The sequence below is a fragment of the Perissodus microlepis genome, chromosome 17 (genome assembly GCF_051167445.1).
Source record: "Perissodus microlepis isolate ML-2025 ecotype Zambia chromosome 17, ASM5116744v1, whole genome shotgun sequence".
Classification (NCBI taxonomy): domain Eukaryota; kingdom Metazoa; phylum Chordata; class Actinopteri; order Cichliformes; family Cichlidae; genus Perissodus; species Perissodus microlepis.
The window spans coordinates 3,838,821-3,853,451 of NC_140477.1; the positions used below are offsets into that span (position 1 = coordinate 3,838,821).

Sequence of the window (14,631 nt, forward strand, 5' to 3'; positions counted from 1 at the left end):
ATTTCAGCTGTAATACTCTCATTTAGATACAGTGTGTTGCTGTCTCCATCTTTCACAAAACTGGGTGATGTCCATACTTACTATACTTGCTTTTTTGGCTATTGGACATTGCTTTCATTATTGTAGTTGTGTCAGTCGTGTTAGTCTCATCGGGTTAGTTTAAAAAAAATCTTATTTTCCCTTAACTAAACACTGTACCAGAATCAGTTTGCTTTTAGTGCTGGTTCATCCCATTTAAAAGAAAAACTTATATTTTTTAATCATCTTTTTAAAAGACTTTTGGACTCTGGACAAAGAGCAGCAGTCGGCTGTAGCATGTTTTTCTTCTTATCTTTGTTTTTTCTGGCTGTCTTTCTCTTTCTCTGTCAGACATGCTAATGCTATTGATCCTCATAGGAAACAGGACAGAACCATCTACAGATAAGAAGACAATGCTTGCAGCAGCCCATAGATTTCTTCCTGGTGCTCTAAGAGGTGTGTTGCAGGCTGTATTGGAGTTCATGGGGTTCTCACAATCTGTTGTCTTGTATTGACAGTCTCCTCTGAGCTCAGCCTAACAGTCTGTTTTTATCAAAGAGGATGGCAAATTTTAGTGTGTGTGTGTGTGTGTGTGTGTGTTTGGTTGTGGATGATTTGTGTTTGTACATGCATATAACATCGTGCGTCATGCTTATGCATTCATTTTTGGATTATCTTGATCAAAGACCGTAGAAATTTGTTGATTTTTGCATTTTTTTTGTGTGTATTTATCTGATGTTTGAGCAAAGGTTTGTGTAATTTATTTATCTAATGTCAGGGTCCCAGACAATGCAACTCCAGTGTCAAGGTTGGCAGTGATGGTTGCTATGGTGACGCTGGCAAACAGATCTCACAGATCTGGGCTCTCTTTCTCTCCTCCAAGAGGAAGGGAGGCTTTTTGAGACTGAAGAGCAGAGAGGGACCTTTTATTTTTCTTCTGCCAGTAGAGTGGTGGATATTGATCAAGAATCGAACCTATGTCGCTCAGTAGAGAAGCCTAATGCACTTCTACTCAAGAGAGGGGAAGGAAAAAAGGATGACCTGCTACAGTGTATCACAGATGGAAGAAAAAGAAAGAATGATTGACAAAGAGTAGGGGACAGAGGGATGGACAAGGGGAGCTTGTTTTTAGGAGCAGATCAATTAGGTCTTTGCAATCTACTGCTACCATCTGCATCTGAAAGAGCATAAAAACTCCAGTTAAAATGCAGCCAAATTCACACATTCAGTACAGTACATAGGCGTTTTCACGCACAAACCAGTCAGCCTGAGCCCTACCTGCTCAGTGTGCCATGCAGGAGGGAGAGTAGTTAAGTGAAACGTGTTGAGCCCTCTCAGGTAATTACATCTCCATGCTAATGTCTAATTAGACAGCTCAGAGGGGACTCATCTGCACTGCATTAATTAATACAGTCAATCCACAACTTACATGCACGCATGTTCAGTGACAAATGCACACATCCCAATCCGTTGGTGTGTGTGTGTGTGAGGAAATCAATCAGGCCTTTATACTGGTCCCTGCTTGTGTGTGTCTGTGTGTGTGGCCAGGGCACGAACACGGGCTAAAAGGAAATCTGTGCATGTGTAAATACATGCCAGGACTTAAACTGATGCACACTGTCATCTCAATGACATTTACAGCGTGTGACTGTGAACTTACCTGGAATTAGGATCATCTTATTTGCTAATTCTGTTTGTCAATATTTGAGAGTAAATCATGCTGCATAATAAGAAGAGGCTAAAGACATCAATTTAAATGAAAAAAACCCTCTAATTAGGATTTGTAATGAGTCTTAGAGGGCAATAGTTCGCGATTGTGAGGGCTGGAAACCCTTCAAAGGGTCACATGAGATAGATGTTGCTCCATAGATTTAATAAAGCTGAAATGATTCGCTTGTAAGTCAAATAGCGACTGAAATTTATCCTGACAAACCAGCAAAAACAGAGGGGAGAAAAAAAACTGTTTAAGGTCATTTTTCATAATCCTCAGAATTTTTGGGCTCCTGTGACTTACTTTCTAGTTTATAACAAGATTTTTAGTTTTTATACTGTGATATTGTTTTGTCACATTAACTTGTTATATATTGTTATTTCTTAAAATCTTTCAAAATTTCTTTAATTATTACATGACAAAAAAAGAAGCATCTGACGATGCAGTCTTGTTGCTCTTATATGCTAGAAAATTCTTAGTTTTTAACATTTTTGTCCTCCTTCTGTAGGAGTGAAGTAACTAACTGTCCACCCATGTCTGAGTTTAGTTGATACACACACTGCTTTAAAATGCATCATTTTGTCTTTACACTTTACCCTTTTCCAATAGAGTAACACCTTTCTGGCTCATGAGAGAATCCTTGATGATTAAATAAGAGGTTTGTCCTCCGCCATGCCAGGCAGACAAAATAAGTCTTAGCATGGTGCCCCACCAGGACACTCCCAGTGTCCACATTGTTGTGTTAACTGGTTTGGCACTGAGATTCATTTTGACCCCAATTTCACCCCACGTCACCTAGAAAACTGCTAAGATCACCAGACAGCACCCGGCACTGTGTGTATTAGCACGTCTATGCTGTATGTGAGTGTGGTACAGTAATCTACCGACCCCGGGCTTTTACAGTAGTGATGAGAGGTAACTGCACTAATTCACTGTCCTACTGTGAACGTCTGGTGCAATTAAGGCCAAGTTGTCAGACGGATCATGCCTCTGTTTTGTTCCTCCATTCTTGTTCTCTCAGTGCCTCCACTCAAAGTGCTTCTTTATTAGGTGCGTGAAATTTATTTTGAAGAATCTTTAAATCTCCTAACGGGGATTCAGACCATGTAATCTGGTAGTAAAAAAAAACAAACAAACTGGTATGCTTTAAGTAGAGATTCCGAAAACCGTTTGTTAGATGAGGCTTGTCTAGATTTATTCACCTTTAATGGAGGCAAAAAGTTTCAATGTTCTACTGCTGCTATTATTCTGGAGAGGGAAGTGACTGGTGTGTATGTACAGTTTAGACATATATGTATTTATTTTTAACCATCTTTGTACTACATGTATTTATCCATATGTGTGTGGAGGACAAAAAGAACTGTGTGTACATGACTCTGGCATACTGCAAAGCATAAGGGAATCTGGTCTCCAGCTTCTTCCTTCGCAGCAGCGTATCTCCATCAGACCACAACATGCAGAAATCTGCTTGCTAATTACACCCATATAAATCAGCAGTTGTAATTATGCTAATTAGACTGCTAACTTCCTCTCAGAAGCCTACACAAACAAAGGCGGCAGTATCGGATGATGTGGCGTGTTAACGAGCTTGTCAACTTATCTGACACAAGCTAATTACTCAACGGGACTCCTCTGTGTTTAGGAAGAGGTAACGAAGCTTCTGCTTTTTAAGGTTGCTGCACCTCTGCCTGTGACCTCCTACACCCGGCAGATTAATACCAGCATCTTTCAATGGGATTACCCTGAAGTTTTTAACTGCATCACTAACTGCTAATCGTTTAATCACTCTAGCTGTCTGAATGACAGTTGGGGTTTTGCTGTGCAAAAGCACCTTGAGTACTCAGCCTAAACTAGATAAGGCTATATAAATTCCAGTCCACTTTATTATAAGGAATTGTGAAAGAACATTTTACTTTAAATGGTGCAGATCAGTCACAGTTTATGAGATTACAATTAACATGTTTGGTTCATGTACATCTCAGCTGGGTAACACTTTATAATAGGCACTGTAAATACATTTAAATTCTTTGTCTAGGCCTCAGTAACACATCGCTAGAAGACTAGTCAGCAAGTCCGTGAAAAACACTGGTTGCTAGGGAAAAATGTATATTCCCTGACAGGTTGGCAAGTGGTTGTAGGAGGTTGCTGGCTGTTGGATGGTGGTTTAGTGTTGACTTCCGCGGGTTAACTTCAAAATCAAACCAGACTTTGAAGCACATGAACTCAGCAAATCCGCAGATCTGTCATGTTGGGGATCTACGAGTGGCTGATATAAAAATTTTAGCAAGCTTTATAAATATAAATAAAGTTTGTCATTTCAGAAGGAATCCATTTTGCTTTGTGTGTATTTTTTCACGTGAGGGCAAAGGTAGTGATGGCATTATCTGATATCCAGTGAAGAAGCCACAGGGATTAAAACTACAAGAGACCAGGATTAATTAACATCACATTTAATGGGAAAAAACGAAAAAGAAAATTATGTGCTACTGTCGTAGTGCGGATGTGTGTTTGTGTTTGTGCCAGTCTCAGGTGTTCAGCTTCATAACACAAGCTTCCAGCTGTCATGACACACATGCACACCCAACACCCAACATTCATGCACAGATTCACACACTCTCAGCCCTTCTCCTGCATATTAACCTTTGCCCTTCTGTCCATCTGCCTGTCTGTCTGTCCATATGTCTGTTGTCTCTCTGTCTGTCTGCATGTTTTTCTGCCTATCTGTCTGTCAATATGTCAGTCTTGCTGTGTGTTTGTGTGTCAGACAGACTGCTTCAGACCCACAAACCTGCTAGAAGTCGAGTGCTATGAAGAACGCCGAGCCTGAAGACAGGTGAGAAAGAAAGTTGCCTCTCATGTTAATTATTTACTAAAAATAACACTTCAGGAGAAAAGAAAATACATTTGATCCAAAGAAAATACCAGAAAGTTGGGTTTTTTTTATACTTCCTTGAACTTCACTGTTCTCAGAGCAAACTGTACAAACTGACAACTACTCTTCTAAATAGTTCCTACAGAGTTTGAAGCTGTCTTTTGGGTGATTATCCTGTGGTTAGAGGAAACTCACTCCACTCAAGCAGCATGTCATGGCATTGTGATGATCTTTGTTTTATCCAGTACCAATCCTCAGACTTTGGCCTCACACTCACTCCCCTTCATCTTTCGATATTTCTCGCTCCAGTGTGCTTTTGCTCATTCTAATCTTGTCCTGTTCTTGGTCAGGTCACATATGGCTTTTTCTTAGCAACCCTGTGTAGAAGGCCAGCCTTCAGTAGTCTCCTCTTGAGTGTTGTGTCTGGTGTTTTGCATGTACTGTTTAATAGAAGTGCCAGCTGAGGACTTGTCGGATGTTTTTTTTTTCCAACCTAGAGAGTTTTAGGGTATAATACTGTGCAAAAGTCTTGATTTGTCCCTCATTTCTTGAAATGAGTAATTAGTTGCAGTGGTTTATTAAAACATGTGCAAACACACATGGAAATACAGGATGCAAGGCTAAAACAGAATCTGTACTGTTGTAAAGAGCTTGAACCTTTATTCTTCCAAAGTGCCTGAACTCTCTTGAGGAGCTGTCGTGTAGTTTCTTTAAGTAGTCTTCAGGAATAGTTCTCCAGGCTTCTTGAAGGACAGCTCTTCTTTGGATGTTTGTTCCATTCTCTATCAAGATGATCCCACACTTCTTCAATATTGTTGAAGCCGAGCACCGGAGAGACCAATCAACATCGGATAGCGTTCCACTGTGTTTATCTTTCCACCTTTGCTTTAACTGTATTATCAGTGTGTTTGGGATCATTGTCGTGCTGAAAAATGAGGTTGTTGCCACTCAGATGCTTTTCAGATGGTGTTGCGTGGTTGATCAAAATATGACCAGTGATCAGTGATAACATCCATAACACTAATGGCTGAAATGCAGCCCCAAACCATGACAGAGCTCCTTTTAAATCGATTCATCGCTCAGTCCAGTTCTTGTGTAATTTGGCATGCCTCAGTATTTTCTCCCTGTTTCCCTTCCATTGAGGTCGTTTAAGATGAGGCTTCAGCAAACAGCAGTTGGATTAACTGAAAGGCCAGCCTTGTTGGTACAGAAATGCTATTTTATTTTATATCTTTAAATGTTCCATATATTCAACCAAAGAACTGAGAACAAAGATACAGTTTAAAGTATAGTTTTTCCTTGACATATAACATATCTGTCACGTGAAGACACAACACTGGTTCATGCCAGTATTTTTATGCTTGAATTATTATTCCAGACAAACCAAAAACATCTGAATTTTGTCAAGTAAAAGGACGGGAATGAAAATAACTGAAAGGGAGCAGAGAAAGTTCTGTCTCTCTTCCTGTTCTTATTACGGTCAGTCTGTTTTTGGAATTTTGGATAGAAGAGATCTTTTTATGGGATATTTTAAGACTATCATTAAACCCATTATGATGGACAAACCTAGCCACACTATTTGTTCTGTGACCAACAAAAGCTATTCCAACACAACGATCTGTTACAATAGCATGGCCACTGGAACACAGGAGTGATGGTCACTGTATTCCATTAAAAATCCTAGCTCCTTAATATGTATTTATATCTAATTTACACAAGTTATTAACACTTTAATGTTAGTTATATTGAAAAACAGCCAACAAAAGGACGGATAGTATTCACAGCAGCTATAACAAAGCATATAGAAAAGCAAAGAGTAAACATGCCATCGGTTTTCTTCTTCTAAGTAAAGTGTTTTAATAGAAAAGTAACTCTGTCCTTCGTTACCGATCAGAGTTGTTAAAAATGTTCCTCTGTGCATGACTACCACCTGCTGTCTACCTCAGTCTCCTCCTTCCCTCTATCATCTTCCTCCTCCCTCTATCCTGCTATTCCGCTTCTGTCTTTCCACCTTTTTCCTACTGCTTCACTCGCAGTCACGTTCGATTTCATGAAGTTGTGACATGTTGTACTCAGAAATATTTAATGTGTAACAAGTCCAGATGAAAACTACTGTGTAATGTCAATAGCAGTCCCATTGCTGGTTTCCCTGCTCTCTGTTGTTCCCACCTGATTTTCAACTCTTTGGGATATTTGATGATCGGGCCCTTTTCTTACCTCATCTTAATTATTTTACCCTGCGTTACATTGCATGGTTAGCTACTCTCCATTCCTCTCCTCTCTCCCTCAGTCTGTCTCTGTGTTCAGTATGCGGTGCTGAGAGGGCATCATTACGGAGCCCGTATTTGAGTCATTTTGATTTAAGCAGCCAGACAATGGCCTGTTGATTGAAGCAACCAGAAGGCAGACAATAGGGTTCTATGCCACATAATGCGCCACCATTTTTTCTGAGCTCCCCGCTTTCAGAAAAGGGCCCCGGCTCTCCATTGTGCCTCTCCCGGAGGGAAAAAAATGGTGCTTGGGGAGGAGGAATATTTTCCCGTGGTATGTCATTATTTTGCAAATTTCTATTATCTCATCATGTTGTCTTCATTGTAATTGCAGCTAATTAGGAGGCTAGTTAGGAGCCTGGGCTTTGAGGCTGGCTCGGCTGCTGAAAGGAGCCCACCGATTATGGCCCCGACAAGAGAGGAAGCAGGAGAAAAGGGGAGATTAATGCTGTTACCCAGGAGACACTGGCTTCCATCTGCGGGGAACAATGCAGTTTTGTTTTCTCCGGGATCCTGCTCAGATCAACAGAATGGGCTAGCTCGGCTCTACTCTGCTCGGCGACAATGCCCAATTCTGTCTTACCGGGGCTCAGGCAAACCCCCCCTGTCCTCTCCTTACCTACCCTCCCTACTCTAGTCACTTTACCTTCCCTCCTTTCCTCCTCCTCTCACGTCCCTTCCCTCCGTCATTCTCGCCACCTTTCCTCCGTTCAGCAGGCCCTGACTAAAAAGCTTAGCACCCTCAGCGAGCCAGCCAGCACCAGTGACTGAGAGCTCTCACACACCCCCAGTATCAGATGAAAGCGGCGCAATGTGTGTGGATTGAGTTCCCAGGTTGCGGGAGGTCGCGCCCTTGTCACACACAGAGCTGCAAGGTTTTACTCCCCAATCCCTGCCGAGCTCCAAAGCACTTAATGAAATAATATACTCTGTCGCTTTTGCTCTTTCTTCTTCCCCTCGTTCTCTCACTCACCACACAGACCCCTTCCCACCCCTGCCACCTCCCTCGCTGAGCCGAGGCAGGCCCCTTGTCTCAGAGCAGGGCCCCCGCAGCCCCTAGACACCTTCTTTGCAAAGAGAGAGAGAGAATACAATGAGAGAGGGAGACTACTTTGGTACAGTACAAACACACAGAGGACAAGCAGGCTAGAAGAAATGAAAGGCCTTTGTCAGGCTTTGTCAGGGGGGAGAGGATACTGAGAAAGAAGGAGAAGAACGAGCGCTTATGGATAGAAAGAGAAAGCGACAGAGAGAGAGAGAGGCAGGAAATAGCAGACCGGATCACATGACTGAGAGCATTGTGATCCTGAGTGAGAAAGGTTTGGAGCAGAGCATCTCTCCATCTGGTCCAAGCAAAAAAAGGGAGACGGATAGAAAAACACACCCCGAGATGGAGAGAGAGGGAGAGAGGAGCGCAGCATGAGAGCAAACAGAGACAGAATGAGAGAAAGTATTGAGTTAGTGCCAGTGACATCTGCTCCCGTGGGCACAACAATAAAACTCCCTCTAGATCGGCCTCGCACTATACAATATATGTTCACACAATGCATCATTTTCAAAGGCACAAATAAATATGTGTGTGTGTTCGTGTGAATGAAGAATGCTCTTATGTTCACCAAGTGTGCCCACTAATCTGTTTAACATTCACCTACACACCGTCTATATTGGATCTTTATCTTTATGGTGAATATATTTTTGAATACATTTTGTCTCCTTTTGTGGGAATCGGGGGTAAAATAGTTTTGCAGAGCTTTGAAAAGTTTCCTTTTTGCTTAATTGAGAAATAAATTAGGGCACCTCGTTGTTCTTCACAGAAGAATAGGATCGTTCTGTGTGACTCACGCGTGGTATATGGCTGCTTCTACTCGACTCCAGATGCTTATTTAAATCTTCCACGTGCTTTTGTTTTATTAACGCCGCTGTCATTATTCACATATTCTGTTTTCACGCAATTTTCACTGTTTTTAATAACTCTAAACAGAGGCAAGTGTTGCGTGGTGTGGTACGAAACAGCCTACTTAAGCATCTTGTTTCTAAGTAATTATGGCTGAAGTTGTCCTGTCGATTTGACCCTTGTGAAATTTATACCACAATGAATAGTAAATAGCAGTTGTTTGTTAGTAAAGAATAAGGAAACCGTATGACTCTGATACACCGCCATATATAAATGAACAGACATATAGGATCTGAACATAGCAGCTACTTATCATGTTACTCAGAGCCAGAGAGACACTATTGGTCCAATTAAACCATCTCCCTTTTCTATAGTATACAATGAAAGAAGTCCCTCTATAAATCCTCGCCATTTATTCTTTCAGATTTCTTGCCTTTTGTATGCGACAAACACTTTGTATATATTTTTTCCTCTTAAGTGTTTTTGGCCAAGGATCTGTTTTTGATTGGCTGAGAGATGATTGAAGAGAAAAAGAGTAATTTTTTTTTCCAGTTGGCTTTTGAAAAGTTGGAACTGAATAGTTGGAAAGTTATATGTACCTGAATCAGAAACAAACCCAACAAAACTTTAATCAAACGGCTTGAAATCCTAACAGATTCTGAAAGCGAGCAGACAAGGTAATCTTTGTTGTTTAGGGACCGCGGCGCACCCCTGCGCCATTTATCTTTGTGGGGAAAAATTTCTCCCTGTTGCGTTTAATGTGTAGTCAAAGTGGAGAGGGCGAAATGCTACTCTCTAATTTTGTATGTCATCTCTCTCCAAATCACTTCAAAGACGAGGCCCTTGCCAAAGATTTCCTCCCTTTTTCTCCTTGCCTTTTTCCTTTTCTCTCTCCTCTTTCTTTTGCGCCTTTGCTTGTTCCCTGAGTTGCTGTTGTCACCATCGCTCGGTGCCAGCAAATCGCAGGCATCTAAACAGCAGCACACAATGTCGTAAAAAGGCTCTAGAGTTTTACTTTCAGATGTCACTCCAATAGCACACATCTGCTACGTGCCGTGCATCTGCTAGGCTCTCCCGTCTCACAGAGCTGGGAGTGCTGATTGAACTGAAGACAGAAAACGTCCTCATTATCTCGGGCAATGAGCGAGCAGGGCTCCGCAACAGCCCTTTTAATGCATTTACTCACTTAACTGCAGCCCGGTATTGTGGATACGCACATGCGGATACATGCACGTGCACGCAAGCACACACACACACACACGTGTTGACATAAGGAATTGTATGTACATATATGAACACACAAACACATGCTGCCTCAGTGCCAAACGCCACTGTGTCATGAACAATAGTATTAACCAGCTTTTGTGTCAGTGCTTACTGAGAGCTATCCTCTCTGTCTCTACTGTGTCTCTGCTGGATATTCCAGCAGCATGGATAAGGCTGATTTAGCGGACTACATGATTTGTCAGTGGGAAAGCAGGCAGTGAAAGTCGACCAGGTCAGGTGAATCTGCAACCCTCTATGCCTGTGTTGACTCTAATGATCTTTAAGGGTAGGAATACGCCTTTGCTCGTCTGGTGGGAAGAACTTTGGCCTAACTTAAAGAGCTTTAAAGCTCATAAACCTATAAAATCACCTACATATAACACTGCACTGGGCTGATGAAAGTCATTGATATGGAATGTTAAGGAGACAAATTGAAGCTAACCATTAAATACAACATTTTGTTGTATTTGTTGTAAGTGACACAACGTCATTTTGCCTCTCTCATACCTACTTTATGTCAATGCCTGCTGCTAAACACCGGAAAAATGTACGTTATGTTATTTGTCATTCATTATAGGAAAAGATAAAATAAAAACAAAATGAAAAAGAAAGCTATACTGCCTTTAACATATCGTAAAACATTTGTAGGAGTATTCGCATTCCAAGCAGATTGCGCTTTTACTATCATCTGATTGCCAAATTCAAGGAGCAAACTGATATTTTTCAATTCATTATTCAACATAAATGTCTGCACTATGCAGCTTGCAAAGGAAAGTAAGAGCTGTTTGCTGTCTGTTAGACTGACCACCAGTTCTTGCTTCTTTGTCTGACATCTTGGATCGGGTCATCGCTCCCGCGATTCTAAAAAGGATCAGTTTTTATTTTTAAGATTATGTGACCCTGAATCGTCCCTTAGTTATACTTCAGTAGGCTGGGGACTTCCCCTGCTACCCACAGCGCTCACCTCTTTTTCACTCCCCACGTATTGATATACCACTACTGCATGTTATTGACTCTCTCTCATAATTTGATTTGTCCTCGTCACTCTTTGCTGTCCTTTATTCTCTTCTCTTCTCGTTCCCTTCACCCAGATGGCTCCTTCTCCCTGACATAGCTCTGCTGAATCATTCTTCCTGTTAAAATGCCGTTCTCTCTTCCCTCCTTTGCCAGTTGTGCTCATAGGGAAGATGACTGATTGCTGGGGTTATCTGGTGTTATCAAATGTTACAGGGTTTTTGCACCTTGAGGGGTTGGTGTCTATTGTGAGAGATTAAAAACGCTGAATTGAATTAAACTGAATTGAATTGAATTAAAGCAAATGAGTAAACGAAACGGATTTTGTCTGTGGTTTAGATAATTTTCTCTGACTTAAAGATTGAGGTTGATAGGAGAAATCTTACAACGTAAATCATGTTTGTCCTTTTGAGCTTCTGAATACAAGATGCGCAATCAGTGACAACCAATGAAATTTAGACTGGCACAACTGCTGGCCAATCAGATGTCAATAAATGACTTCCTCTCCTGCTCTGGCTCCGCCTTAGCATTTGGTAAATCCTGTTATCACCTTTTGTCATCGAGAATCGGTTCAAGCCCAATCCATCACAGAGCACTGTTCCACAGTTGACCAGAGCCTTGGCTTCTTACCCTCACCTACTGACGCAGTAGCGATAAAATGTAACTGTGGCAACCGTCGCTAGTGACAGACTTTAATAGTCACATTTCCAAGCCTGTTGTCAGTATCAAAATCTTTCCTTGGCCTCTGCTAAGTATGTCCTCGCAGCCCCTTCTCTGACTCAGTGTCGCTACGCAACACTTACACTGTCCTCTCAGGTGTACCACAACTTCCTGATGTTGTATAGTTTGTACACCAGTTATTCAACAGTTCTCTAAAAGCTGATCCGTTGTTCAAATTCAGATTGTTAATTAAAAATCAATGACACACGTGATGTGTCACTGAGGCTGATTAGGTGGGGTTTATAATGCCGGGATGAGAGACGGCAGGAGCAGGGTAGTGTGCCAACACAGCCAGCTGAGCTCGAGTGTGTGTAACCTGTATTAGCTGGCTGGAATCAGCAAGGGTGAAGCTGTTCACCACGTTAATAGCTACAGAATGAACTGAGGACACGGTAATAAAGCGATAACAGGACTGGGTTGAGTAGGGGTGGGAGGGAAGGGAAAAGAAGAGAGTGGAGAAAAGGGCTGGATTAGGGAAGGATTAAACAAAAGAGAAACGAGACGGAGAGGGCAAAGAGATCAGGGTGATGGTTATGGTTAAGTGAGGATTGCAAATATATTAAAAACAGGAAACACTGTAGAGTGAGTGAGCGAGATGGTGGAGAGACTATGAAATGAGGGGGAAAACGGCTCATCAGGTAGCAATAGTGGTGTGAATATATTAGTAACTTTAAAGGTGGGCATTTAGTTTGTTTGTAGAGGTATGTGGGATCCAGTGTGTTTGGCACTCGATCCATCCTGAACAGCAAATTGAATGATGTCTAAGCATCTGCTGCTTCTATTTTAATCACCTGTACAATACTTGAGTGTGTTATTGATAAGATTAGATTAGTGGCAATCTAAAGCTTAAATGAATACAAAGTTAAGCAAAATTGGCAACAGTGTTAAATCATTTTACAGGCAGATAGAAATAAATAATGGCCCACAGCAATAGATGATACGCGTCCTTTTCTTTTGCCAAGTGTTCTCACTGCCCTGGCATTTTAGGACTCCTAAAATGGAGACTTTTGGAAATGTTCCTGACCCCATTTTAGTTTGAAATCGTGTTTTATTTGGGACGTGCAGAAAAGGATTATTAGAAGCATTATTAGAACAATGGGCACACACACTCAGGTTTGCTACTGATGACTAAAAACCTTCGTTTTTGTCCCCATGACTACCCTGTACTCAAATGTGACCTGTGTTGCAGGTCTTTGTCATTTCAAACAAAGAGATCAGTGACCATAACTTCACCGCTCTTTCTTTATTTTCTATAACTTAAACCAAAACTCTCTGCTTCCTTTTTAGGTTGGCACTTATATGTGGTCTTCAGGTGTATGCATGCTAAAAGGCTCAAATTAGTGAGGAGGTAGCAAGTCTTCACTAGTGCAAGATAAAGAGATGTCAGGCGGTTGACCCTCTATAAGGAACAACTCCTTTGAAATGGTTGCCTCAAAGTCAGGGACCAGGTCTGCACCACTAGCAGTCGGCTGTCCGGCTTCAAGATGCCAAGAGGGTGATAGAACAGCATTAACACAGTCAGTCTGCTATCAGTTTGTGTTTGAATGGGGTCATGTTGGGGATTTGTGATAATACAATAGTTACCTGTGAAATCAGAGTCAGAACCTCATAGATTTCAGAGAGAAATTCTGAAATTCCTCCACAAATAGTAACATAGTTGCTGCAGGCCAATCTTGTTTTTGCATTTGTATAGGAATATAACCAGAATAAAACCAGCTGCCAACCAGTGCACCCTATTGAAAAGAGACACGTAGCAGATGAATTGGTGCATACTGACTCAGATAAATTGCAACGTGTTGGCGTGTCTGTGTTTGTGAATTAGGCAGTGATTATTCATCAGTTTCCACCAATCTTGTCTGAGACTGGTTGCAGCCAGACTGAGTTGGATCACGATTGTTTGCAGATAGGTTGCTTCCCACCAGATGACATGTGCGATTGTCAATGATGTTGCACATTCAACCTGTGGGAGTTGGTCACTGGAACTATTTGCAGTCAGTCTCTAAAAGCAAAATAATTCAGTATATGACTTTTCCTAGTTGCAAGGAGGTTGGCGTCCTAGTTTTAGTTTTGTTTCACTGAGACATAAACAGTCACAAACCAAAGATCTAGAGGAGTAAATGGAGAAGTAAATAAAGTTCATCAGTTTGCTAGCTACACCATTAAGATCAGGATGCGCTAAAAGAGAGGGGCACTACTTTTACAGCATCTTTAAAAAAACAAAGAAATTGCTTTGACAAAAACATTTAAAAATATGATTGTTTTTTTTTTTCCTTAAAGGTGCTGTGAAGCTCATTTGGATGTTCCACACCAGCCAATTGAGTTTAATGCTACAAATAACTTTGTTTAAAAAGAAAGCTAGTTGTTTGCACTGCAGTGTAGAATGCATACTCTATTTTAGAAAGTAGGCACATTTAAATGTTCGGATTTTTCCTCCTCATTACAGTGTGAGATTGATGGCAGAATAACTTATGCATACAAGACAAACAGTCCAACGAGCAAATTAGGCTTCACCTTATTGCCTTAAAGAGCAGAAAGACGCATTCCACATCAAGAAGAGCTGTTTTTAATGATAAATTCAAATGTTTTTATGTAAATATTGTTCTATTTACATTACAAGTGAGGGGAGTGAGTCCCCCGGTAGACAATTCAGAAGATAAGGTAAAGACAGATGAGAATCAGAACCTCTGGACGGGTTAAATGATTAGATTCCCACTCAAACACAACTGTGTGTGTATGTGTGTGCCCATGTCCGTGGTCTAATGACTGCGCTGTCTGCGGAGAGTGGAACACAGGAGGGAATTAGTCGTCATTGCATATCAAAGGCTTAGCCATTAGAGACACAGGGTAGGGTCTTCCTAATGAGAGG

General features: G+C 41.3%; 1 protein-coding gene across 2 annotated transcripts in view; it reads left to right on the forward strand.

The window, feature by feature from the left end:
- Nucleotides 1-14,631, forward strand: part of sox5 (SRY-box transcription factor 5) — a 249,891-nt gene that overhangs the window by 129,678 nt on the left and 105,582 nt on the right. The window contains exon 3 of one of the 2 annotated variants that reach the window (XM_084910906.1): nt 4,470-4,562. The exons of the other annotated variant lie outside the window; for it this stretch is intronic. Within the exon in view, the coding sequence (XP_084767032.1) occupies nt 4,537-4,562 (26 nt within the window). The 5' untranslated portion in view covers nt 4,470-4,536. The remainder of the gene's footprint in view (nt 1-4,469; nt 4,563-14,631) is intronic. 2 annotated transcript variants of the gene reach the window in all.